Below are 26,220 nucleotides of genomic sequence, written 5' to 3'. Positions count from 1 at the left end.
CGCGTCCACTGTACGGCGCTAAAAACAAAAACACAATCTTGCAGCAGCGCAATGGAGTAAAGGACCTGTACAGCGGATATACAGTACCTATACACAGGGTACATGTCGATACTATATAGACAGTGTGTGTGTGTGTGTGTACATATCGATACTATATAGACTCTATATAGTATCGATATGTACACACACACACACACACACACACACACACACACACACACACACACACACACACACACACACACACACACACGCACGCACACACACACACACACACACACACACACACACACACACATACGCACACACGCACACACACACACACACACACACACACACACACACACACACACATATATATATATATATATATATATATATATATATATATATATATATATATATATATATATATATATATATATATATATATATATCGATACTACAGTAAAGTCTCGTTATATCGATATTCGAGGGAGTCCGAAAAAATATCGATATAACCGGGACTATCGATATATCCGACCCTGTTTGCATGTAATTTTCTCCGTGCGTGCATAGAAATAGTATCGATATAACCGGGACTATCGATATATCCGATATCGATATAACGAGACTTTACGTCTGTGTAAGCTCTCAGTCGTACAGGAGTGGTCCATCGATGAGAAGGTTTCTTCAGCCGTCATCTGTACAAAAGTGAAGGTTAAAATCTTAGCGAAAGAACATAGATGGTTTGAAAGGGGGGTAAAAGAGGCGATTCTTATAAAACAACAAAATCCTTCATTAAACCGGTCTGGTGGTGTGAGGTTCAATTTGGATCGTTCATACAATAGCCTGCTCAGGCAAAACAGGTTAGGCAACTTTCGCAATGCTGATGAGGGTCGTTATGCTGATGAGGTGATACCGGGGGGAGTGGGTGTAATAGGCCAATCGTTAGTCAGGAATGTAGGAACAATCAGTGGGGCCACAGGGGGGGGTCCCGCCCCCCCCCCCCCAACCTGAGAGTAGGGACCTATCATAGCTGTGTCCGGCGCCACCAGGGCTGGACATTAGGGATATATAAATGGGGCCGATACGACCAGTCAGACTTTAGTTCGCTGACGAAGCCTCTTGGATAGGAGGCGAAACGTCCGAAACCTTCACTTTTGTACAGATGACGGCTGAAGAAACCTTCTCAACGAGACTTTACTGTATATAGACAGTGTGTGTGTGTAAACACCCAAACTGACAATCACAGGGATATGTTTGTTTTGAAAAACACTTAACGTTTAGTCATGAATAATACATGAGTTACAATACATTATATACAAAACTTGAAATAAAAAAGAGCATTGTATAAATACGTATTCCCTTTTTTTTAAATGGCATCTTGTTTTAAAAACAAATTTGGTTTTTTTTTTTCACTGCAGACATGTATATTTCAGGTCATTATGTTCAGCAGATAGGGATGAGGTTGTTTTTTTTTGAAAGTTCTGCATGTGGTCAGCATGTATGCATGCTGTACAGTAATGCCTTCATTCTTAAAGTCAGTTAAAATAATTTTCTCTGTGTAACAGTGCTGCAGTGGGAAATGTACTTGACTGAATTGATGGAGTTAACCTAATTATATTTTTGCTCAACTCACATATGAAACATATTTTCTTTCACCATTGGTCCAACCGTCTGCTACGTTTGATATCAAAGGAGAAGCACACAAAAAAATCATAGGTAACACATTAAATGCAGTCTTAACAGTGAGGAAAATCGGTTGCATTACAGAGGCAATAATGCAGAAAGTTTTCTAAGTCCAGCAGTAATAACATGAGTCCCAGTGTTGAATACTGCCAGCACCTGTGTGTGCTTGGTGGGTTACTGGCGCTTCATGCAAATGTGTGGTACGCACTCAGCTTGTTCCTCCAGCTCCGGGCAAGGGACGCCAGCATTGGCCGGCCGTAGAAGGATGTAACGAGTGCGATGGCGGATGCCGCCTTTGGAACAGGGACCCAGACACAAGCCCCATGATGACCAAAGAGACACTTCACAGTCCAGTGGAGTCACTATGTTCGTGGAAAACCAGAAATGTTGATGAAATGAATATTCAACGATTTCACATATGCAGTAAATTATAATTATCCTGAGAATCTTTAACACGCATATGGCGAATAACAATTCCGTTGATATTGGTTATTGGTATAAACAAACAACCATTCACACTAACAGTGAATGTACAGTCTTCAATTCATTTAACCTGGAATGTGGCAGGGAGCCCATTACAAAAAAACAAAACAAAAAACAAGCATGGGAAGAACAAGCAAATTCCACACAGAAAGGCTAAAGCAAAGCTTAGAGCCCCAAACCTAAACTATAATGTACATATGTGCTAACCATGAGTCACATTGCTTCCTTGAATTATTAATTGAATGTACTTGAATATAATTGCACTACTCCTCTGAATCAGGATATACTTTGATCCTAGGGAGAAAATATCCTGATTCAGACATAAGTGCATGATTTTAAGATTATTTGGTATATTTTAATACATTTTGGTTGAATCATTGCAATGTGCTTGGTGCCAACATGCTATAAATGCCATGTGGCTGCAATACATATACTGTATTTGAAATTCATCTAACTTTAAGTCCTGTTATTCAAATCGCAGGTTTCAATAAAACTAAAACAATGACATATATTAAAAAAAGTAGCCTGGGCATGAGCTATGGTGTATTTTGTGCATTTTTAATATTAGAATTATCAAATTTGAATTTGAAAAGATAGAAATTCAAGTTTATTTTGAGAGACAACAAGCACATGGTATGGCCGAACTATTCAACACACAGTATACAGAAAAGGGCCACCACATTTCTTTTGACCTAAAAACAGTGGAAAATTCTTGCAGCACATTAGTCACGCGCTCCCATGTTCCTAATCTGATCAATGCATTAAATCACTTTTCCACAGACTAACAGTGAGGTGTGTAGCTTCCACTTCAGATTGAATCTAAGGGTTACATTGTGGTCAACGGAAGCAAGGAAATGTTTATTTATATTGCTTTTTGTTTGCTCTCCCACCATTTTGTGGTACAACATATCACTATGTTGCTCGATTTTTATAACGAGGAATACATTGTGCATAAATGAGTATGCTACGAATGTCAGCAGTTTACAAATAAATGAACCTCGCTCATAATGAGGGCTATTCAGATTGGGAGAAAAGATAACTGTCTTTCTTCCTTTGCCCCGGTTTATAAAATATGGCCAATAGTCACATAAGAGAGCCTTTTGTTTGGAACCATGACAAGCTGTCTGGGAAAACATGGACAAACATAGCTATTTAGTTGATTATTGCTCATCATGCAGTCACATTCACTGTGTCCCATTATTTAGTCCTGAACCCGTTCATTATGTGAATATATAAGCATACTCTGTTTATCTATACAATAGGCCCCTTCTTCTGATCACACTAGTCAGCAAAGCTTGACATTTGATGCTGCTAAAAGATGCTCCCGACGCATTATCTGTGCAACAAGAGGTATTTAAAGGCAGTGATGACAACTTTTTGGGAACATTCTGGCTAGAGGATAGTAAAAGGTCACAAAGTCTCGTGCTAAATTGGCAACGGCGCTACTGCTTTTTATTTTCTGGTAGTCTGAAGGCCCTTGTGGAATTGTGCACACGTCTCACAGGCCTGTCTTTTCCCTAAGACAGACATCTGGTTAGGAGGAGTATGTATACTGTATATTAGTATACTTTTAATCATCGGCGAATCATTATGTGTGTGGTGTGCTCTTAGTCATCCAGTACACCACACATAAGGGTAATAAACCCACACTTTCCATTTTTTCCCTCACATTTAAAAAATCGTTTCAGATGGTTAAAAAGTATGGAAATCACTTTAGCTTTTAGAAGCAGTTCAATACTCCGACACTTTGAATTACACAATAACATCCATCCATCCATTTTCCGTAGCCTTGTAGAATTATTACGTGTCGGGAAGGGTCCATCAAAAGCGAACACTATGACATCATTGGAAAGCTACTAACCGGTGCTTCACAGTGACACAAAATCGGGTTGTTTTTTTTTCACAGTTAATTCTCCTCTGGGGGCCTCACCTGACAATCTCTGAGGACGGAAGGAGTTTGGGAGGATATGATTAGACATGGGGACTTGGCGGTGAAGTGATCTGCTTTGTCGCGTGATCTTTATGCTGGCAATGGGTGGAAGTTCTTTCAAGCGTGGATAGTAAAAGGAGTTGGCGGGGTGGTTTGGCATCTGAGCGGTGATCTGAAAGACACATAGAAACAAAAACATACAGTCAGGCATCATTCACTGGAAGAGCCAACAAATGTCCAACGACCCGCCTTTTTATAGGAGAAGGATCATTTTATTATGATTGTTTTTATAAATGCTCCAGGTCAGGTGCCAAGTTTTCACTTTTAGGGGGAAATGTGGTGAAATCCTACTTTGTGATGTATTTTTCATACGATGTGATGAAAGACATTGACCTCATCTTGTCACATAATGGAAACAACAGCATAGTAGCCAACAAAACAAGTAAACTCCCAATGTGAAATAAAAGACCATTATCCAATCCAATCCTTTTGGAGTGGATTTGATGAGCCCATGTCCGTCTCGCAGTGGAGAAAATTATATTTCACAGTAGCAAAGTTATGGAAGGAAGCGGAAAGGAAAAGAAGAAGTAGAAAAACAAAATACAGGAGCTTCTAGAAACACAGCCACTTGAAGTCAAAAGAACAACAACAATAATAATAATAATAATAATAATAATAATAATAATAATAATAATAATAATAATAATAATAATAAGACAACACAAAGACACAGTCATTCAATCTTCAGCACATTCTGCACCCTGTTTGTTGTATGAAGCAGTTCTAGAAGAAAGAGAAAATCAAAACGTCCTTTTCACCAGCGGACCAGGCACGTCATGGTGAAATGCGCACGTCTACTACAAACTAAATGTTGAAAGCAAACACGAAGCTGTAGCATCCATTGATGAAGAGACTGTCTCACGTCTCCAATCCCACGTAAATCCGCATCAATTCCAAGCCACGACATTTCTACATGTGCATCGGTGCTCTGCGATGACGCTCCTTTCTTCTCAACGCGGGCCTTCGAGCCATGTATCCATCCAGCCGCAGACTGTCCAAAAGCACCGACCTTTTCGCTGAACAAAGCCGTGAAAATGCTGCCCATTACAGGCGCAAAAAAAAAGCACAATCGTTCCAGAGCTGTCCAGTGATGACATTCAAATGGCACCGACATTCCTTCCAAATCAAAATCAGTGCAGGCATATTCGCGCTGCCGAAAAGGCGCAACCTCTCAACACAGTCTCCTCCTTCATGAATGTTGTGGCCAAAAATGCTGAAAAACAATCCACACGACGCACAACAACACAAATTGAAAAAAAAAACACAAAACAACACAGACAAGAGCACTTGCTGACAGCTGCCTACTCAGGCGCCATCTTGGAATTCCTTTCCATATACTCTTAATTCCACAATGAGTACCGGTAGGAGTAAGAATTCTAAAACGGCAATTTACCTTTGAGATGTTTTCTGGGGGGCTGGTGGGAAAGTTGGGTGAGGAGAAAGTGAAGCCGCTGTCTGTCCCGGCGTCATAAGGCTGCAGGTCAATGGTCACGTCCTGTTTCCACTGATTGCCCTCACAAAGGTTTAGGCTGTCCACACCAACAAACCAGTCAGGGCTAGGGATCATCTTCACCATCAGAGACAGCTGAAACAATAAGATCACGAGAAGGTATTGAAGGTTTGTCTGCATCGTACTGACAAATGTTTCGAACAAAGAATACCAGGGGGTAATTCTTGAAACTAATGGCTCTCTCACACTGCCAATGAGGCCTGAAAATGTCTAAGGGCAAGGGAGGAGGCACTGTTTGGCCTCTTTTGTCCAAGTACAAGAATGTATTTTGACTTTATGTACTTGGAATGAGACCAACAATAATTACCCCCCTAACCCTCACATACAGTACACGCACACGCACACACACACACACACACACACACACACACACACACACACACACACACACACACACACACGCATTCATGTATGCCCCACTCAACTGGCACACGTGTAGTGAATGATCCCCTCTAAGCTTATGACCTCATCCAGGAAAGTGGCCTGAAGGTCAGGGATTGCTGGTTGACACCCAGGAATCTTCCGAACCAATAGCAAAAAAGCTGCTCCAAAGCTTTTCTTGAATGGATTTATAGCATTTTTCTCTGGACAACTTGGTGGCACTGGACCAGATATGAAATGACTTCAACAAGCACTATGTGGCTTTGTTGCATTTCAAAAATCCATCTGTTTACATCCCTCGATTCTCCAATTGCTCACAGTCAGAAATACAATAAAGTCTCGTGATATCGATATCCGCTATATCGATAGTACCGCTTATTACGATACTATTTTCATTTCCCTTGCACATTTCTAGTCTTTTTATGTATAATTAGTACCGTTTAGTACGATACCCGGTTATTACGATAATCCGGTTATTACGGTGCTCCTTTTCATTCCCCGCCGGCCATTTTTGTTGTTTATATCGATATATCCGTCGCGCCATTGGTCAACTTGGTCACGTGTCTTGTTACGTGAGCCGCCATCGGTCGCGCCATTGGTCGACTTGGTTACATGAGCCGCCATCGGTCGCGCTATTAGTCGACTTGGCCGTGTGACTTTGTCACGTGAAACGCCATCGGTCGCGCTATTGGTAGACTTGGCCGTGTGACTTTGTCACGTGTCACGCCATCAGTGGCGCCATTGGTCGACTTGGTCAGGTGACTTGGTTACGTGCCCAGCACCCGTGTAGCAGAGCCATTTTCATTTTCAGACGCTAGCTCGTGTGTAGCAGACGAGATTGAAGTGTTTGTGTTAAAAGGTAAAAATGGGAAGCAGAAGATTGATGACTTTTTTAAATTGTATACATAATACAGTAAGATGTAAGCGTTGCAGTTTCCCTGTTGTGTTATGTACATGCCCACTGTACTGTATATGAATGCAATCGTTTTTTGCAACAATGTTTCTTGTTTTGTCTGCTGAAGCGCGATGATTTTGAAAATTATTAACATTCCATACTGTGTATTAAAGGACAGCCGATGTCACTTTTTATTCAAATGCAAATAAAAATGACTTCACGCCAAGACGTCTTGCATTGCTTGTGAATCCAAACAATGGCTTCAGATTCGGATAATATGCTTTCTTGTTACACATCCAGTTATGAATATGTTTCAAATACACTGTAGTTCTGAAGATTAAAGCATACATGTTTACAATCATTAAATAATTATATGTGCCATTTTGAGGCAACATTGGGGGAACATCTCTCACCCAAAAAAAAAGGGAGCTAATGGCCAGCTCCGTTTCTTATATGGCGCTTGGCCGCCCTCTTTTGGCGGCTTTTGTTTAATGCAGTTCGGCGCAGGATCGGATATATCGATAGTCCCGGTTATATCGATATTTTTTCGGACTCCCTTGAATATCGATATAACGAGACTTTACTGTATCACCAAGGAGCTATGCTGCAGTCTCCAGTGGTTCAATGTCAAAAGTCCCACCACAGGTCTCTTTTTTTGTTCGGCAAGAAAAATCTTCCAGCTGGGTATACAAGCCATCCTATATTAGGGGGTCGTGCTTTCTGCCATTTCAATAATAATAATAATAATAATAATAATAATATTTCATTTTTTTTAAGCACCTTTCAAAACTCTCAAGGTCACTCTACAATCACAGGATCAGTTTTTCTGTGGGTGCTACTCACAATGGCAAGTGTGTTGTCTTATCAGTCTGCTTTGTATAATAAATAAAACAACATACATGTCGTACTGTCTGCGTTTGACATATTTGTGGTGGAAAAGAATACCCTCTGGAAAAAAATGTGTGCACAAAAATTGAAGTGCAGAATAAGCTGTCAACAGACGCATTCTGTCATGTTCTACAAACCATACAACTGTCTGACCCGACATTGCCTTTCCGTCACATCGTCTTCTGGTCATTTGAAAGGAGCCTCAGATATTGTACACGGATGAAAAGATTTGAGATTGTTTATGGTTTTCAAGGCTCTCGAGTTCAGGCAGTGGAGTAACCAATAAAAAATATGTAGGTCACTAGGCTCATACCTATGACGCAAAACACCACTGTCCCTCTTATTCATGAGCCACATGGGCTATAACGTACAAGTAAAATACATTTTTTCAATATAAACCTGTGTGTAGTGAGTTTTTAGTTTTTAATTGTTAAATAAAAACAGAAAATGGAAAACAGTGGTACATTCAGTGTATTTCCAGACACTCAAGAGTTTCTGTGTTGACCTGTTTAATTTATTTTTCAGTATAGCTGCAGATGCGGAAAATCAAATTTTCAGCAATCGTCCCAAAGTGAACTACTCACCAGACTGCATAAAATGCAATAACCATTCACGCTAACAATCACTGATAAACAATGCCCCCCCCCCAAAAAAAAAATAATCCTGGGTTAATTTTCTTGGGACTGTAAATAATAAAACATGTCCGACATAATATTCAGAAATAAGTGTGTTATTGTGACACAGACAGCTGGGAAAGGTTCTAGCAACACCTGCGAAGCTAGTGAGGATAAAGCAGTTTGGAGAATGAATGACTATTTTAATGTGCAATGAGTACAAATAGTTTCCTCTGTCAATTAGAAGTGTGACACCAATGAGATGAGTGGCTTAAACAGCATGCAACTTAATCCAGGTACTTTAACTATTTAGGAATGCTGGAACACTATCTGACATTGGCACCCTAGTGGGACATTACAGAAGCCTTGAGACTCGTGTACACAAAGAGCCATCACAGTTGGATCATGTCTATTTCTTGAAGTATTACACAATCTTTGTACATTTGTGGTTGTGCCTTCTTCTTGCTAATCCAAAAATCAGATTGGTGTCAGTCTTCATATCTAAATATAGTCCAGAGAAAATGCATTATACCTCAAAAGCTTTCGCAGCACCAGATGGCCGAATGTTTCCACGCAATTACTTAGGTGTATTTCTCTTTTAATGTAACTGTCAGGAAAACTTATGAATGCAGCATAACTATTATTCTCAAGTCATCTGACAATTTGACCGAATTCAGTGGGACAAACGTCAGGCATACGGAGCCCAGTCTGCTGATGATACGTGTGGGGGCCTGTCGCTACACTGGTTAAAAAGTCTTATTGGGTCATGGAAATTACTGGTTGCGTTTTTGGTGCCCAGTAATGCAGTTCACTGGAGGGCTGGATGTTTTTTTTTCATTTTCGTAAATGTATGGAAGGGTTAGTCACTTGAAAACAGGTAAACTTCTTGTCACTTCTTGCGGCGCAGTCTGAGATCTTGGTACAAGGATTTGACCAAGAACTGATCGGTTGAAATGATGACGTCATCAATTGGTAAAGCAATTACAACTAAGTGGGGCAGGCCATCATTTGCTAGCACGCTAATTGCAGTATTTGTTTTTGGTGGTGTTTATGCATGCAATATATAACTGCCTTTCTTCTGGACTGGACAAATTCAAGCCTATTGCCCTACTTCCTCTTATTCTACAGTGCAATAAAAGCAATGGAAGGGAAAAAAATATTAAAAACAATTTTGAATAACAAGGCGAGTCCTGGAATATGTAAGATAATACCCGATTAGACACTGAAAGTGATTCTTCTTCTAGAGTGAGTTGAGTTGGTCAACTCAACGGGCTTGAAACGTGTTTAACTCTGACATTTGGATGCTGATTTCAGTCAGGGTTACAGGCCAGCTACATTGTGTCACACTGCAATGATGTCACACTATTTAAACAGCTGACCCAGAATTAGCTTTTCCTTCTAAAATCTCAGTGAGGATCAAGGTTTATGGCTCCAAACCATAGCGTTCCGAGCTGAACTAGACTGTTGGCAGGAAATGTGCTTTTTTTCTTTTTTAGCTATGCTTTTTTTTTCTTTTTGTCTTAAGTGTGTGTCTGAATGAGTGTTGCTTCAAGTTTACCAGTGAGTTCCTGGGCAGCATGAGCAGCTCTGTGGAGCTATGCCCGATTCCGTTGGGGATGCCGGCCGTCCGGTACATGGTGCCGACCAAGCGTTTCTTTCTTGCCTCCTTGGCCGACTTCATCAGCTCCACCGTCACGCCAAGTTCAGCAAAGTTCTGCACTCCTTGACTAGACATCGCACCCTCCTCCCAGAGCCGAAAATGGGGATTATGGCTCACCGCTGAAGTGAGAAAGACACACAAGAAAGAAGACAGCGGTGAAATTCTTACTCTTTGGAATTTTCCCAATGTCATTGAAGGACCACAGAGCCTTTGCCAAACACTGAGATCATTTCCACCGTTCTGGGAATCTGTAGACATTTCAAACAACTGCCTCCAGTTTCCTGCATTTAAAAAGATAATTCCCCAAAAACTGCTTCAATGCATACCTACCAATGATTGCCTAATTTCTACATCTTGTACAGATAAAACCAATGGGATTTAGCTGTCAAGAGGTTTTAGACTACGGGTTCACATGTATTTCATTCCTAAAAAGCCCTCTTCAAGCCATGAGCTTAGTGACGATTTTTGTCATCCTCCGAGACAACGAAAACACAAGTTCCATGTTCTTGAATTTAGCCCTGGTCATCCATGAAGGGATTCATATTGAGGCATAAATGGCGCTCCTTAGTGTAAACCGCAGAAGCACTCTCCTGGACCCGTGGTTTGAAGGCCAAAGTGAGGTTAGCCAGAAACACACTGACAAATGCTCTGATGGCTCTGCCTTATACATACTTATTTTGCAAGGCTCTCTCGCTGTCTCTTTGTCTCTCTCTCTCACACACACACGAGCTCGCACAGTCATACTTAAACCCTCTTGACACATGTATTAATGCACAAAACCCAGTAAGGAGCACACACAACGTGACCAGAACGCTTTACACACGATCCTGTTTCTTCCCGTTCTGTCATTACTTATGCCCTGAATTGCATTTCCATCCCAACTAGGTTCCCACAAGCATCAAGACCTTGAAATTCAAGAACCTATCGTGTTGTTTTTTTTAAGCCTCACCAAGACATTAAGGCATCCCGTACTCTGGTCATTCTTTGAAATACTCCATTCTCCCAGAAAAGTGTCCTTGTCCCGTGAGTAAAGGAACCGCAAACCAATCTCTGAACACCATGACATGTTGTTCCATCTGTAGATAACACACTGTTGCCACTACAGCTCGATTTAAAGCGACTGATTGTACTTCTTTATAGAGTAAGTAGGCCATCAGTTTTTGGCAAAGTAGGACTGGTGTGGTTGAAACTGAAGAAAGCCGCAGTCGCCACAGTCACTGACGCACAACAGTGGTTTGGCACAAACATACAGGCATAAACATCTGCCACCCCTCGTTGTTTGAGACATGGGGGAGATTAGAGATTAGCTTCAATTGATTTTCATTCCGCTCCGAGCTCCTAAAATAGGGTCTGCCCCGAGCACGCCTAAAGAATCATCCCCCCCACCTCCCTTAGTGCCAAACCTCCGCTGCACTCTTTATCGCCAGCACTGTGGTAAGTCAGTGGAAATATTGGGGTGTGGAAGGATGGAGTGTAATTGAAAAATATCATAGATATGCATGGACAGTCAGAAGACAGTTAGACAAACACAGAAAACCATCTGGTAGCATTTGGACTGTCTGCTACTCACCACTTAGCTCATTAACATCTCGCCATTGCTCGTGTCTGAAATACCTGCTGACAGCAAGGACCGAAAGTGATACTCCATAGAGAGCAAAAATACTCATGGGTAATCTGGACGGTTTGTATTGAAAAAGGACAAACTCAATTAAGCAAAGTGGTGATTTTGCAGTTGGCACAAGCGAGCAAGTAGTAAAATAACCCACCAGACCAAACAGATTGCCAGCTAATCGCAGGGTGAACCCGGTAACTCTGCACCGTGAGGTTGACGCTCTAGCCACTGGACCACCCATATGTTTTTAGAAATGATAAGTACTATTTTTTCTTTAAATTTATAACATTTTTGGGTGTTTTCGGGTGATGTAACTGCTGGAAATGATTCATGGCATTTTCCATTCATTTCAGTTAAGTAAAATGATTTGATTGTCATAGAACAAATAATTATGTGTTAGTATCTCAAGGCACCAACGTTGGGGAGGAAACACAACACCAAAGTCACACAAACCATAAAACTGACAGGTGATTGATTCAAAGACTAAAGAAGTAGTATTTTAAGATAAGATAAGGTAAGTGACCCTTTAATTCTCATGATGGAGAAATTCTTATGATGCGAGTATATTCTCACCTATGAGTTTGGACCACTGAGCAGGGGGCCTGAACAATGGATATTGCTTTGGGAAGGCCTGTGGGCTCCAGTGACCGGTAAATACCACAATGTAGGAAGCAGGGCCTTTGGCTTTGCATTCGGTCCCGTTGAGTGGACGCAGAGGACCAGCAAAAGTGAGGCTGAGCTTCAAAAATACGACCAGAAGCTGCCTCAGCCAACCGCTCTTCAATTGTTGTGAGAACATCATCTGGGAGAAACAGATGGGTAAAATGGTTACATGTGGTCAATGTGTTTTTTGAACAACTTCACGCTTCTGGTCATGCGGCAAATCCTGCAAAGACAACAACATTCATAGTGCCTAGAAATGTTAGTTTATATGTTCTATTTATTAACTCCCGTTTATCCTTTTCTGTGAGTTAAGCCATTAATGAGGTCAAGGTGGCTGTATGTGACATTTCCATCTCACTTCATGTGTCGCCTGCTCACAGTCGAAACGCATATTTCAATGGAATTCAATGTAACTGTGATTAAGACATAGTGGGCAAAAAAACAAAGGAATGGGTGAGATGGCTTCCTTCCGACTTAGATGGGACTGACCAAATCCCAATCAAATTGTCAACTTGCTGGAGCTACAAATGTTTTGCCCCAACGACCATTTTGAAACGGTCGGTTATGTTTACTTGGGTTATCTTCTTGTTTTCTGTGCTCTGCTTTGTTGCTTAAACACAATTGTAAAAATGTCATATCTTGAAATGTGTATCTATAAACATGACACAGAAAAGGCACCGCATGTGCTGTGGTTCATGTAGCTGACTTCAGTACAGACGCTGCTAGTTTGAATCCCAGCGAATGTCGTTTCCAACCCAAACAAAAAAGGGTGGGTTGTGTCATTAAGGGAATCCTTTGTAACGACTGTGCCAAAGAAATCATGCCAGTGACTCACTGCGGCAACCCCTGGTGGGGGGGAACTAGCTGAAAGTCGCATAGCAGGAATACCTCGTGAAGGGATCATCATGGAGATTCACCTCGTAAAAGTGTCATGCACATAAAGAGATGATATCATTGTGAAAATTTGGGTAACCGAGAGCTGCCAATCAATCCGAGGCTTGACACAGAAAGCTTCTATGAGCTCCTAAAACACCTCATCCATCTTATCTAAGCCTTGTGCACCGATTGAACTGCTTTGCCTTTTTTAAATTCGTCTTTTGCCCATTGTTCTGTGTGTGTGTGTGTGGGGGGGGTGGTATGGTGCTAAAGCCATACCAAAATAAGACAACATCCCTAATGATAGTCTCAAATCCACTCTGCTGTGCTGCTCTACTGACCTCAGCGACTGGTCATGCGCTGGCCGCCAAGTCTTGACTCATACTGGCTCTCTTTAACAAGCGAGAACGGGAACATGTCTTTGATGTTTAAATATTTGGGTTAACCATGCATCCTCTCATCGGGTGCAAACCATACAAATTGCTCTTGTCTTTATTTTCATGCACCTGCAGTAATTCCCTCAGCAGGACAATGTGACCTGATTACTTATTGTAGCATGCTGTTGTATAAAAGAAAAATTAGCTGAACTCAAAAAGTCAAAACACAAACACAGAAAAAGGTAATATGGCTGTGGGCCAATGCTGTTTTGGGGAAAAAAACTCTTTGTTGTGCAAACTATCATTTTTGCATCAATGTTTGAAAGTTGAAATTTGAAAGTTTAAAAAACGTAAGTACATTCTAAACCTAATTTATACACGTTGTTCTGGTCTTTTTTGGTTATGGTTATGGTTTATGGTTTCATGGCAAAAAAAAAGAGTCCGACAGATGCAGAGTTTGCTTTAAGGATGCTGATAGAGAAGTACAGAGCTCATTGTGTCTCTGTAGATTTGGCGAAAAAGCATATGACATGCATGAGGAAGTCCGGTGTGACAGAGAAGTATGTCAGAGTGGTGCAGGACATGTACGATGACTGTAAGACAACTGTGGAGTGTGTTGTTGGTGTGACGAAGGAATTCAAGGTCGAGGCGGGACTTCAGCTCTGAGCCCCTTCATATTTGCTATGGTGATGGACAGGCTGACAGACGATGTTAGATAGGAATCTCCTTGGACGCTGATGTTCGCAGATGACATTGTGATCTGTCGTGAGAGCAGGGAACAGGTGGTGGAGAAACTACAGATGTGGAGGTTTGCCCTGAAAAGGAGAGGAATGAAGGTCAGTCGCAGCAAGACAGAATATATGTGTTTGACTGAGAGGGACCCAAGTACAAGAGTGAGGTTACGGGGAGATGAGATAAAGTAGGTGGAGGATTTTAAGTAGTTGGGGTTAACTGTCCAGAGCAGTAGAAAGTGTGGAAAATAGGTGAAGAAGCGTGTCCAGGCAGGCTGGAACGGCTGGAGAAAAATGTCAGGTGTGATAAAAGAGTTTCAGCTTAGCTGAAAGGAAAAAGTGTATACAACTGTGGGGAGACCAGCCATGATGATTGGACTGGAGTTAGTGCCACTGAAGAAAATACAGGAAGCAGAGCTGGAGGTAGCAGAGCTGAAGATGTTGAGGTTTTCTTTAGGAGTAACCAGGTTGGATTGGATCAGGAGTGAGTACATGAGAGGGACAACTCATATTAGAGACTTTGGAGAAAAGGTCAGAGGCCAAACAGAGATGGTTTAGACATGTCCAGAGGAGAGCGAGTGAAGATATTGGGAGAAGGCTGTTGAGCCTTGAATTGCCAGGCAGGAGACCGAAAGAAAGGCCCAAGAGGAGGTTTATGGATGTTGTCAAAGAGGACATGGAGGTAGCTTGTGTGAGAGAAGAGGATGCACAAAACAGGGTTAGATGAGGGACACTGATTTGCTGTGGCGACCCATTTAAGGGGAAAACGGAAACAAAAAGAAGTTGTTTTTTTTATGTAGGATGCATTCACATAGTGTAGTGCAGCTGTCATGGGATCAATTCCAATTTTCGCCGCTTACAGTACCATCATCTTATTTTTTGCTTTGTTCCTTCTACAATGCCCGTTTCTCAACCGTTATCCATTCATTGGTCACCCACTCATCATTTTCTTTTCTCTCATTAGTCATTCGACACTTTAATTTCTAGTGGAATTTATTCATTCGTTCCCATGATTAACCTGCCATCCAATGGTCAGCCTGCCACTTTCTCAGAATCGGCTACCGTCCATCTCACCATTTAATGTTCCCCTTTCACTCATTCTGTCATCGTTCATTCACTCCAGCATCATTCATTTATCCTACATCGTCCCTTCCCATGTTCTCCTTGTTCTTCTTTCGTCGTCATCCGGTCTTTTCCCTCCTTTAACCTGTCACCCCGCCATCCCATTCCTCTAGTCCAACCATCGTTCTGGTAATGCGATCGCATGTGTTTGTTGTATTATTAGCAGATGTTTTAAGCTTGCCTGTGTGCATGCATACGATGGAGAAACAGGAGCTCGCCGGCCTTCGACGACCTGCTGTGCCGTTTCAGCAAGCTACCTTACTATAACTAAACCTGGGAGCAGCTGTGGAATGCCCTCAGTTAAATTTGGTGAAGTCAGCACACAAACAAGCACGCCTGTGTCCACATTGTCCCCAACGGCTATTTCTAGGGGTCAGATTGTGTTACTCGGCTCTTGGAGCTGCAAAACTCCAAGTCTTGACACTTGTTTTTTTTTACTTGAGAACAGTCCTGCACGTCACGAGTGTATCAAGAGTGTTTTAAGAGCCTGCTGCAAAAATGCTTGCAGGATGTAGATGCAAAAAAACAGTCACATGATCATCTCTATGGCAACGGGTGGAAGATAAATGGTGAAAAGCTAAGTGGTAAAACTAACTCCGGAAGGTGACTTTTGCGGAATACACATGAAACTGTTTTGAAGTAGATGTTGGATCACTTTTGCTCTCCATCTCTTTTAACTTGTATCTTGACCGCTGTTAATGAAACAAAACGTTTTGGAGTCCACACCACCACCACAACCTTGCAAATCGTGACATGGAGTACAATGAGGGCATAAAAACAGCATTGATGGAGCAATATAAAATGGATAAGGAACAAACAGCATCTCATGTTGTGTTTTGTAGTCTGTTGTCCACTCTCTATTCTCTGTTCTCCTCCTTTGTTTTTCTTTTTGTTTGTTTTTTTGTCAGATTGTTCAGCTGTGGGAGTTGGGCTCATGCCAATTTCACCACACACTTCGTCATGTTTGGATGAGAAGAATTAGTAATAAGCTCTTCTTTGAGATCTGAGAACCTGCGGCAACATTCTTCATCCAGTCAGCCTTTGGAACAAATATGGGTATCAGAAGTAAAGTCAACACTGTGTGAATATGGCTGCAAAAACGGTTCATTGCTTTTGTTAGCTTCAGACAGCGAGAAGCTCAACAAACAAGTTCTGACCTGGATTTTGAGTGATGGAGGTTAATGAAAGTTCACCACCTGGAGTCAGAGGTTTTCCTCGAACACCCACTGTCTTCGTCTGTTCTGTGTTAGGGATGGAAAAGGAGGTCAGCGCCGTCAGGATGTTTTTCCTCATCAATCATAAACACGTCTGAAATAAATGCACCCCGGCAATTCCTTACGCACAACATTGTCGGTGCAATTTGTCCTTTTCATAAACAAAGGGGAAGTCTGTTCAGGCAATTTGCGGGAATAACAATCTAATTAATGAGAATCAGGGTGTCTTTTAATCGTGCCTTTAAAAGTGTCAGACTGTAACACACTTCAAAGATATGTCTTTAATATCTACACTGCCACATTAAACTCTGTCATTAAAGACACAGACATGAGTGACATAGAGTAATTGATGACTGCTGCTGCTGCTAAAAATATATGCACCAGATGCGGTCTCGGACGTATTTAGGTGTATGCTTATTTTTTATTTTATATTATTATTTATATTTTTATTTTTATTTCACATTTCCACGTTAAAAGCTGCTCAATTCCTTTGCATAGATACAAAAAGTTATTTTTGGGGGCTCTTTCCACCCAGACAGAAGACACAATAAAAACAAGGGTAGTGGCACAGGGCTAAACGTGTCGCCACATGGGAACCCCTCACCGTGTAATTACGGCAGACGCATGCTGAGATAATATACCTGAATGACCGCAGCTCTTATACAAAAGCAGGGAATTATGCGAGCACTAGAGCACATTTGCACACGTGCCAAATCTGCTCAGATCTTGGGTTTTAACAAGGAGATGTCAAGGTCGTTTGCTGCGTTCCTCCTCAGATGTGCTCCAAGTTGGCCAGTTCTGACATCCGCAGAGAGATAAATACACACGAATCTGGAGCTAAACTTGACTGTGTCTCATGAAGTCGTAGAAAGGGAAACAATGACAGAGTGGGTAAGACTTCAGAGAGGAGAGTGAGAAGATGGCAGCTCTTTAAAGCCTCCGTTGCAACTAAGCAGTGGCGTGCAGTCAGGGTAGGCAGGTAAGGTCGTACCTCACCTGTCATCATGGAAATATCAAATGAAAAAATAAATTAAACAACGCACGTCACTGCAACTAAGCACAGAAGAAAATTGAAAGAAATATACCATATTTTCCGGTGTACAAGGCACACACAAAAGCCTTCATTTTCTACAAAAGATGCCCCTGCACCTTATACGCAGGTGTGTACAGTGCGTGTGTACAATGTCATATATACAGTAAAGTCTCGTTATATCGATATCGGTTATATCGATAGTACCGCTTATTACGATACTATTTCCATGAACGCAAGGTGAAAATTACATGCGCGTAGGAGCGGATATGTCAATAGTCCCGGTTATATCGATATTTTTTCAGACTCCAGAGAATATCGATATAACGAGACTTTACTATATATATATATATATATATATATATATATATATATATATATATATATATATATATATATATATATATATATATATATATATAGTGAAACCGGTTTACGAACCCCTTGGCTTACGAACTTTTCGGCTTACGAATGTTACATTTATGAAAATTTTACCTTGGCACACGAACTATTTTTCGGGATACACACGGAGCTCCCACAATGAGTGATGTGTCGTTCGCGAACAAGCCCGTTCTCCTAACAAGAAAATGGTGGCCACTGTTTTTGTCCTCTATTCCCCGCCCCCAGTCTTCGGTTAAAGCCACGTGATTGGTCAAGAACCCAGCAGTGAGGGGGGGGGTTAAACATTAAAGAGACAGGCAGAAAGAGAGGGAGTGAGAAAACACACACACGAATGGGAGATGACAGAGCTTAAAACAAAAAAAAACTGTAAGAGTGTGAGAATAGTGAGAAAATGGATAGAAAACAGTTAAGATATCCCATCAATCAGGTTCCTCAAATAACCCGCACAAGTCATCTGTACACTTGATGCAAAAAGCTATCAACCCAGCTAAACAGATCACAATTGATGAAGAACTAGGTACAATTATCACAGAGAAAGCACCTACAAGGGATCATTCCTCAAGATGGTGAAAGAAGCCTATGTTCTTCATCAAGTGTTTAATGCTGAGGAAACCGGACACTCCATTCCATCAAGCCATTAACGACCATCACAAAGGTAAATAAAATGACTTTATTGTACAATACAGTTTATTTCTTTAATCATAATACTATAGCACAGTTATTATACATAAAATAAGGTATATTTTGTGTAGTTTTAAGGCTTAGAAAATTAGAAAGTAGAAAACTATGTTTTATGGGGACCTGTAATCAGATTATTCTCATTTTAATGGTTTCCGATGGGAAATTAATTTTTGGGATACACACTTTTCGCCTTACACACTCTGTCTGGGAACCAATTAAGTTCGTAAGCCAAGGTCCCACTGTATATATATATATATATACAAAAATATACACACAAAAACCAGCACAGTTGTTCCAGCAACTTTTCTCTTCAGTACAACATGAACACAGCACATTCACTTGTGCGGAATTTCAAATGCAGCAGCTGTTTTTTTTCTTCCAAATTGCTTCCTTAAAGGAAATGAGCAAAATTGTCTCTGTGTGGAGGGAATGAATGGAGGTGTTGGAGTCGTGTATCTTACCCGTGTTGGTTCCTATCAATCAGCGGCAGAGTCACGCTGCTGCCTTGGATAACCCGGCGAAGACACAAGCTCCACGTTTCGCCGAGACTGTCACTGGTGCAACCTTATCAACCTTGAGCGGCTTTATCCCAGACTCTCCTCCCTTCCCGTCCGCTCTCTCATCACTTTCTCCAGCTGTCGCCCACCTCCTTCTCTGGCTTTCTCCTCCCCCTCCTCTCCCCCACCTTTCCTTGTATGGGAAGGAGGTTCCAAGAGGCTCACTCCTCTCCTCCACCGCATACCTCCTCCATCTCGGCCCTATTTTCTGTCTCTGCAACCAAGTTAATCACCACCACATTGGACTTACTCCCCTGCATTGTGTATTTATGTGCAGGTGTCGGGATCACAGGGATCTGTGGCAGGAGAAATTTAAAATACAGTCAGCAGTTGTTCAATGATTGGAGAAGAAAAGCTTGAATGATGTGGCAGATCCAGCTGTGATGTCATCTCAAGTGCTGCTTTTTCTCAGGACCGCGTGTGTGCATGCGTGTGTCAGACGTGTGGTCAACAGTTCCCCCAGCTGCTACACACATGGTCAACTAAAAAAGAGGTTTTTCTTACAGGCCGGCCCCTCACTCATCATCATGTCAAAGCTCACACTAAATACGTACGTGGAAATGTTTTGATGAAATACTGTAGGTAAGAATACATGCAGTATACAAAGGTGGTTAAAACAAGCTTAGGTTTTTGATGAATGTCAATGAGTTCAGCATCTTAATGAGAAACTGTACAAATAAACAAGTGTGGGGACACAAAATGAATCATGATCTGAACTCTTTTGTGACCTCGGGTATATAAAGAGAGGGCGTTTAGATTGTAATGATTACCTGAAATACTGTGGTCATTTACTGTACATGTAACACACACACACACACACACACACACACACACACACACACACACACACACACACACACACGCACGCACGCACACACTCAACCGTGCAAATGAGGCATACTGTATGTCCAAACTAGTTCTCAGGCCACTCCCTGTCAATGGCGCACTCGCGTCATTGCCAAACGGGCCAAGTCAGTGAGGCATTGCAGGGGAAACTGACGCTGATCAATTACTTCAACGCTTCAGTGCCACAAACCTTCGAGGCATTCTGGGCAGAATGTCAGAATAGAGTAGAACCATTGAGGTAAATAAAATCATTCCTGAATGCCAGCTAAAGAAAGTTGGCCAATAGGAAATCGTAGAAAATGGATGAATTTGTTCCAAGGTCAAACTGTTGAAGTTTTAAGACAGTCATTAAAATTCATTGGTGCCTTAAGAGATCAACAGGCTTTGTGTTGGTGAAAATGATGCAAATTAACATAACTACTGGACAGTATTTTCCGGTGTATAAGGCGCACCTCTTCCTTTCATGACTTTGCTGCTGTGAAATGTAAATTTCTTCACTGCGAGCCGCATAAAGGTACATCCAATCCAATAGCCTTGATTTGATGACCCTGCACCTTATACGCAAATGTGCCTTACATGTAAAGTACTGTTATATTGAGCCACAAGTCTCACAACTACAGATGCTCACAACCTTACGAACGTGGTGCATTCCAAACTGTCGTTCGTAAGGTGAATTTCTTCGTAAGTTGCTTCAGTGCTGTATTTTGTATGAAATGTATGTTTAAGTCAAACACTGATCGGGAAGGTATAAAACACAGACGTAAAAACATTTCCACCGACTGTAGTGCCACAACATATATCATTGGGTCTTCAGTAAGCTATTACTGAAGCTGCTGGCAAGTAATTTAGCCATTACTTTTTGCAATGCATTGCGCTCTACCGCAACAACTGGGAAGAGGGATTATCTCCCCGCCCACATACTCTACGCAGCCAATCGTAAACGAGCTCAGCGGACCAGGGACTGAACTCGTAGGCCACACCTCAGCGTGGCTGGCCGGTGATTGGTCAGCCTTGGTGTCTGTCGCGTAAACATCCAGCCCTTGAAACCATGAAGCTCAGTACGCAGCCAATAACAAGCGAGCTCGGCTTGGAAATGGTGCGCAATACAAAATCTAATTTACAGCATCTCCTTATGAACATTTTTCGACATACTGTACTCGCAAAAATGTTTGTATGTACCGTTATTCGTAACTTGAATGTTCGTAAAATGGGGAGCGTATTTACTGTCAGTCTCCATTTCCCCCTGTAAAAGAAGTAGTGCAGGGTTCATGTTGGAATATATAAAACACCGTTTCAATTCAATAATCTCTTAAAATTACTTTGCAAGGTGGATTTTTTGGCACAATGATTAGAAATGGAAAATTTGGCGCTTTGCTTGTTTTTGTATTTAGTGTCTCAAGAAAAACATTTTGGCAGTGAAAGAAGTTGTCAGAAAGCTGATTTGTGTTCTCTTAATAAATTTTGGCTGACCTAGATAAAGTAAGAAAAAAAAACTTTGTAATCACCAGCAGCAAAATTGAATGAGGTGGGGGGGAGAAAAGAGAAACAAAGTACGGCATGAACAAAAATAAATGTCTCCGAAAAAGAACTGTACACAATACAGAATGCAGTGTAAAATATAAAATCTAGATGTAAGCACATATGCTAAAGCATTTTTGCTTCAGAAGGTGGTTGTAGTTTGAAAATACACCCTTCTCTGAGGATGCGCTTTATAATCCGGAAAATAGGGAATTTATAACAACTGTACAGTCCTTGTTCGTCCATTTATGCAAATGTCATATCAAAAGCTGTTCCACCAGATCCGTGAATCTGTCAATATTTAAGTATATACTTAGCGCGCCATCAGCTTTTTTTCATGTTAAATATTTATTTGCATGGCTTTATAAATATTGGGAAAAAGCTGTTTTAAGTCATGTTTTCAATGCCCATATATATTTATTTTCCTACAGCTTGTCCACTTAAGGGTCAAGGGTGATAGGTAGCCCTTCTCAACTGACTGTGAATGACAGGTGACAAAGAAAGCCAGTGAAAACCAACTCTAAAGCCTGGAGACACTATTTGAACTCACAATACTTCTCTGTCATTCATTCATCCCACATGACATGTTTTATGAGAGCTGTGTTGTCAACAGCAAGCTCAAATTCTGGCAGTGCCTTAGCTTTGGTCATATTTGAGCGTTATTTTTTTCAGAATGTAGCCTGAAAAACATGCAAAGACAATGCCTCAGGGGGGATAAATCCTACATTAATCAATTATTCTTTTTGGGGTGGTAAACACTACATGAATCAATTTATGATTTTTTTATTTGCCTTTTTTATCAGTACTATCAAGAGATTTATGAAAAAGAATATTTTAGATACCGTATTTGAATATTTGGATGACTTGTTTATTTTTAAAAAGGCAAAAAAAATAAACAATTTATAAATGTGACATATTTCTTTTACACTTTGGTAATTTGCCATGATGATAATTTCACATTAACATCAAATGTATATTTTTTTATTCGTTTTCTATGGAAAATATGAGTCACATGGTACATTTTAGAGGCAGTCACTTGGAATGGAATGCATTGCAAGGTGACATTATGTCAAGCTGGGTGACAATGTGGTACAAGTATCACTTGGTTTTCTTTAGCCTTTCCCCAGACACCCAGTTGTCGGGGCCCAAAAAAAATAAGCAACCATTAAAATTCGCAGACAAGCTACAAGATAATTTGAGTTCTTAGACTTCAATGAACATACAGTGCCAGGTCTACCTTGCTTCTTGCCCAAAATCAGTTTCAAAGTGAAAATATAATTTTCATTATATGGGTCTAAATAAAATGTCATGATATGTAATGTATTTTCTTTAAATCCCTATACCCCTTTTGGACATACAGTAAAGTCTCGTTATATCGATATTCAAGGGAGTCCGAAAAAATATCGATATAACCGGGACTATCGATATATCCGACCCTGTTTGCATGTACTTTTCTCCGTGCGTGCATAGAAATAGTATCGATATAACCGGGACTATCGATATATCCGATATCGATATAACGAGACTTTACTGTATATCGACATTGAAGGTTATTTTCAGATATATTCATCAAAATTAAAATAAATTAACACTTGCAACGTAACAATCTGTATAAAATGAATGAATGATTACACAAGTTTCACTTTTTGAATATCCATTCATCCATTCTCCAATCTGCTTTATGCTCACAAGGGTCGTGAGGGGTGGGGGAGTCTATCCCAACTGTCTTGAAGCAGGGGGCTGGGGACACCTTGAACCAGTTGCCAGCCCATCACAGGGCACACAGAGACTAACAACCATCCATGCTCACACTCACACCTCGGGACAATATGGAGTGTTCGCTCAACCTGCCATGAATGTTTTTTGGAATTTGGGAGGAGACCCGCAGAAAACCCATGTAGACCCGGGAGGACATGCAAACTCCACACAGAAAGAGTGCAGCAAGAATCACACCCATAATCTATGCACTGTGAGGACAACATGCTGAAACCACCGTAACACGTGACCACCATAAATTAATCACAATAATAATATGAAGGAAGAAAAGTTTGAGAAGCTAGCAGGATATTGAAAAAAATGGTGACGTGGTAATCTAGAGTCTTTGCATTTGTCATTACTAAGAACGTTTTTGGAAATGGGCGAGTTTTATAACCCCACCATAGCGGCAATTACCTTTGTGGGAAATGACTTTCTGGGCAAAGGCTGAGCACACGTGTGCGATGCAATCTAATGTAATGTTATGATAGCAGCTGTGGCCTCATGGGTGTAAGTTTGGCAGCATGGTGAGATGGCAGCACAAAGTGGAGACTTGGATGTACAGTATGTTGAATCTTAATTGCATTTTGGGTGGGGGGGGGGGGGGTTCTTTGACACTGAGCTGGAGCAGATCTAGAATTACACTGTACATCTGGTTGGCACGTATGGCACAGCAAGCAGCCTTTCAGTGGTATTTAAATTCATTACTTGCTCTTGCACTTAAATGTCAGCAGTCAGTGAAAACACTGCCAAAGTAGCAATCAAGGGGTTTATTATTTTCATTATACTTATCATGCTTGAGTTTAAACAGCCACATAGTAGCAGCTTGGCTATGAACACTCGCCCTTAACTTAATGTGCAATGATTTCAATCTGAATCATATCTTATGTCGAATGAACTTTTGAGCTCAATAATTTGACAAATGATGGAGATTGATGGCAGGACGTTCTGTAACCAAAACCAAGATTCTCTGCCAATGTTTTGGCGGTTCTGATGAATGAAAATCTGCTACTTTCAAGCCGCAGTGGAAATACCCTGCCTGCCCCGCTATCAAGGTCAAGAGGGCAAGCATTGCTGGACTGAGCTTGGTTGGATGCCGAGATTAGCCTTAGCTAATAGTGTTAACTTCTGACAAACAGCACATACTTCCCGGCTCGGTGAAGTTGGCAACACAGATGGCAGTCAATTGCATCTGGCCACACTATTTGACAAGTGTGAATCAGTAACTAGGTGTTCAAGTGTTTACTTGAAGGAAAATATAATCCATTCATACTTTGTGGGGGCTTGTATGTACTTCATTCTTTGCATCTCCACCGCACTTGAAAAAGTATTTCATTCAAGTGATGCGGCCAAGTGGTCGACTGGTTCGCATGTCAGCCTCAGTGTTCACCCCATGCTTGTTTTTTTTTCTCTGGGTACGTCGCTTTCCTCCCACATTCCAAAAATGTGTATGGAAGGGTGATTGAACACCCCAAATGGTCCTTTGTTGTGATCATTAATGGCATTTTGTCTCTGTGTGCACCTTGCCTACTGCCCAAAGGTGGCTGGGCTGGGTTTCAGTACAGTAATAATAATAATAATAATAATAATAATAATAATAATAATAATAATAATAATAATAGTAATAATAAAAATAATAATAATAATAGTATTATTATATATTTTATTATTATTATTATTATTATTATTATTATTATTATTATTATTATTATAATGCACATTGTGACCAGTAGATCAGAAAACGGATGGATGATGCAATTTGTGAATTTCTCCATTGAAGGTCATCTAATCTAAAGTTCACATCAATGGATGAAAAAGCTTGTTTGTTTTTTTTTTTTTTCATTCCAAAACCACGCAAGAAGGCAGAAGCTAACAAGAAACATGAGTCACAAAGCAGAGGAAGAATATTGTACATACCAATTGAGATAATGGACAATGCGTGTGCTTCCTCCGCGTGAAGACTCTCAGCGGTCCGGCTTTTGAGTGTATGCCAGTCAATGCAGGGCACAGAGACAAAACTGCCATTCACACCTTTGGACGATGGGAGTATTCAGAGCAATTAGACGTACTCCATCCAGATGTTGCAACATAGATTCAAAGAACAGAATATTTTAACAGTGAGGCAGATGGTATAAGCATTATTGCAACGTGAGGGCCAGGTGAATAAATTAAATCAGTCCATTCAAAGTGGACCAAAAAAACCCCTGCTAAGGCACACTCCTTTTAGATGAATTTCAGGTAAAGTCATGTAAACTGATAGTTCACATATTCAAATGCAATTACAAATTTATAGAAGGATTTGCTACCGTCATAGACTGCCAACACAACAGAACGAGTGCTCCAAATGCGTCTTTGGCAGAGCAACTTCATTTAGTGGAAACATCCCCTGATTCCTGGATGCTACTCTCCTCAGGGCATTCCATTGCTTTGAGATTGTTGCAGTGCGTCATTCTTACCATCCGCAGAAAACAAAGGCAGTGGTAAACTCTGGGCGGCCCGGTAGTCCAGTGATTAGCACACCGGCTTCACAGTGCAGAGATTGCCGGTTCGCGTCCCGGTCCGGCCTCCCTGTGTGGAGTTTGCATGTTCTGCCCGGACTCGCGTGGGTTTTCTCCGGGTCCTCCGATTTCCTCCCACACTCCAAAAACATGCATGGCAGGTAGATTGACCACTCCATATTGTCCCTAGGTGTGACTGTTGTACGTCTTTGTGTGCCCTGCGATTGGCTGGCAACCAATTCAGGG

General features: G+C 41.1%; 1 protein-coding gene across 6 annotated transcripts; it reads right to left on the bottom strand.

Annotated features, from left to right (window-relative positions):
- Window positions 1–1,247: 1,247 nt before the first annotated feature.
- spon2a (spondin 2a, extracellular matrix protein) lies at window positions 1,248–26,220 on the bottom strand. Of its 6 annotated transcripts, none has more exons than XM_089023319.1 (8): window positions 19,262–20,117; window positions 17,329–17,683; window positions 16,670–16,714; window positions 12,278–12,506; window positions 9,991–10,211; window positions 5,538–5,729; window positions 4,085–4,256; window positions 1,248–2,033 (listed from the first exon to the last, which is right to left on the bottom strand). In XM_089023319.1, exons 4-8 carry the CDS (start codon window positions 12,504–12,506, stop codon window positions 1,846–1,848), a joined length of 1,002 nt encoding a protein of 333 aa, XP_088879445.1. In that variant the 5' UTR covers window positions 16,670–16,714; window positions 17,329–17,683; window positions 19,262–20,117; the 3' UTR covers window positions 1,248–1,845. The 6 variants fall into 6 exon arrangements, with proteins under 6 accessions (XP_088879445.1, XP_088879429.1, XP_088879437.1 ...); XM_089023303.1 differs by having other exon boundaries at window positions 16,631–16,714; window positions 19,262–20,116; XM_089023311.1 differs by lacking the exons at window positions 17,329–17,683; window positions 19,262–20,117 and adding an exon at window positions 25,394–26,220 and having other exon boundaries at window positions 16,631–16,714.

This window comes from Hippocampus bargibanti, linkage group LG02, assembly GCF_051943395.1.
Source record: "Hippocampus bargibanti isolate YZ-2025 linkage group LG02, ASM5194339v1, whole genome shotgun sequence".
Lineage (NCBI taxonomy): Eukaryota > Metazoa > Chordata > Actinopteri > Syngnathiformes > Syngnathidae > Hippocampus > Hippocampus bargibanti.
The sequence above is the reverse complement of the archived record's forward strand: the minus strand, read 5'-3'. Positions and strand labels throughout refer to the sequence as shown.

Bases quoted from the DNA above. Each gene is read 5' to 3' on its own strand.
- spon2a (XM_089023311.1), bottom strand. From the start codon at position 12,506: ATGATGTTCTCACAACAATTGAAGAGCGGTTGGCTGAGGCAGCTTCTG. The intron at 10,212-12,277 runs GTGAGAATATAC...TTCTCACTTCAG, and splicing joins TCAGTGGTCCAAACTCATAG to CGGTGAGCCATAATCCCCAT. The intron at 2,034-4,084 runs GTGAGGCCCCCA...CCACGAACATAG, and splicing joins CCGTCCTCAGAGATTGTCAG to TGACTCCACTGGACTGTGAA.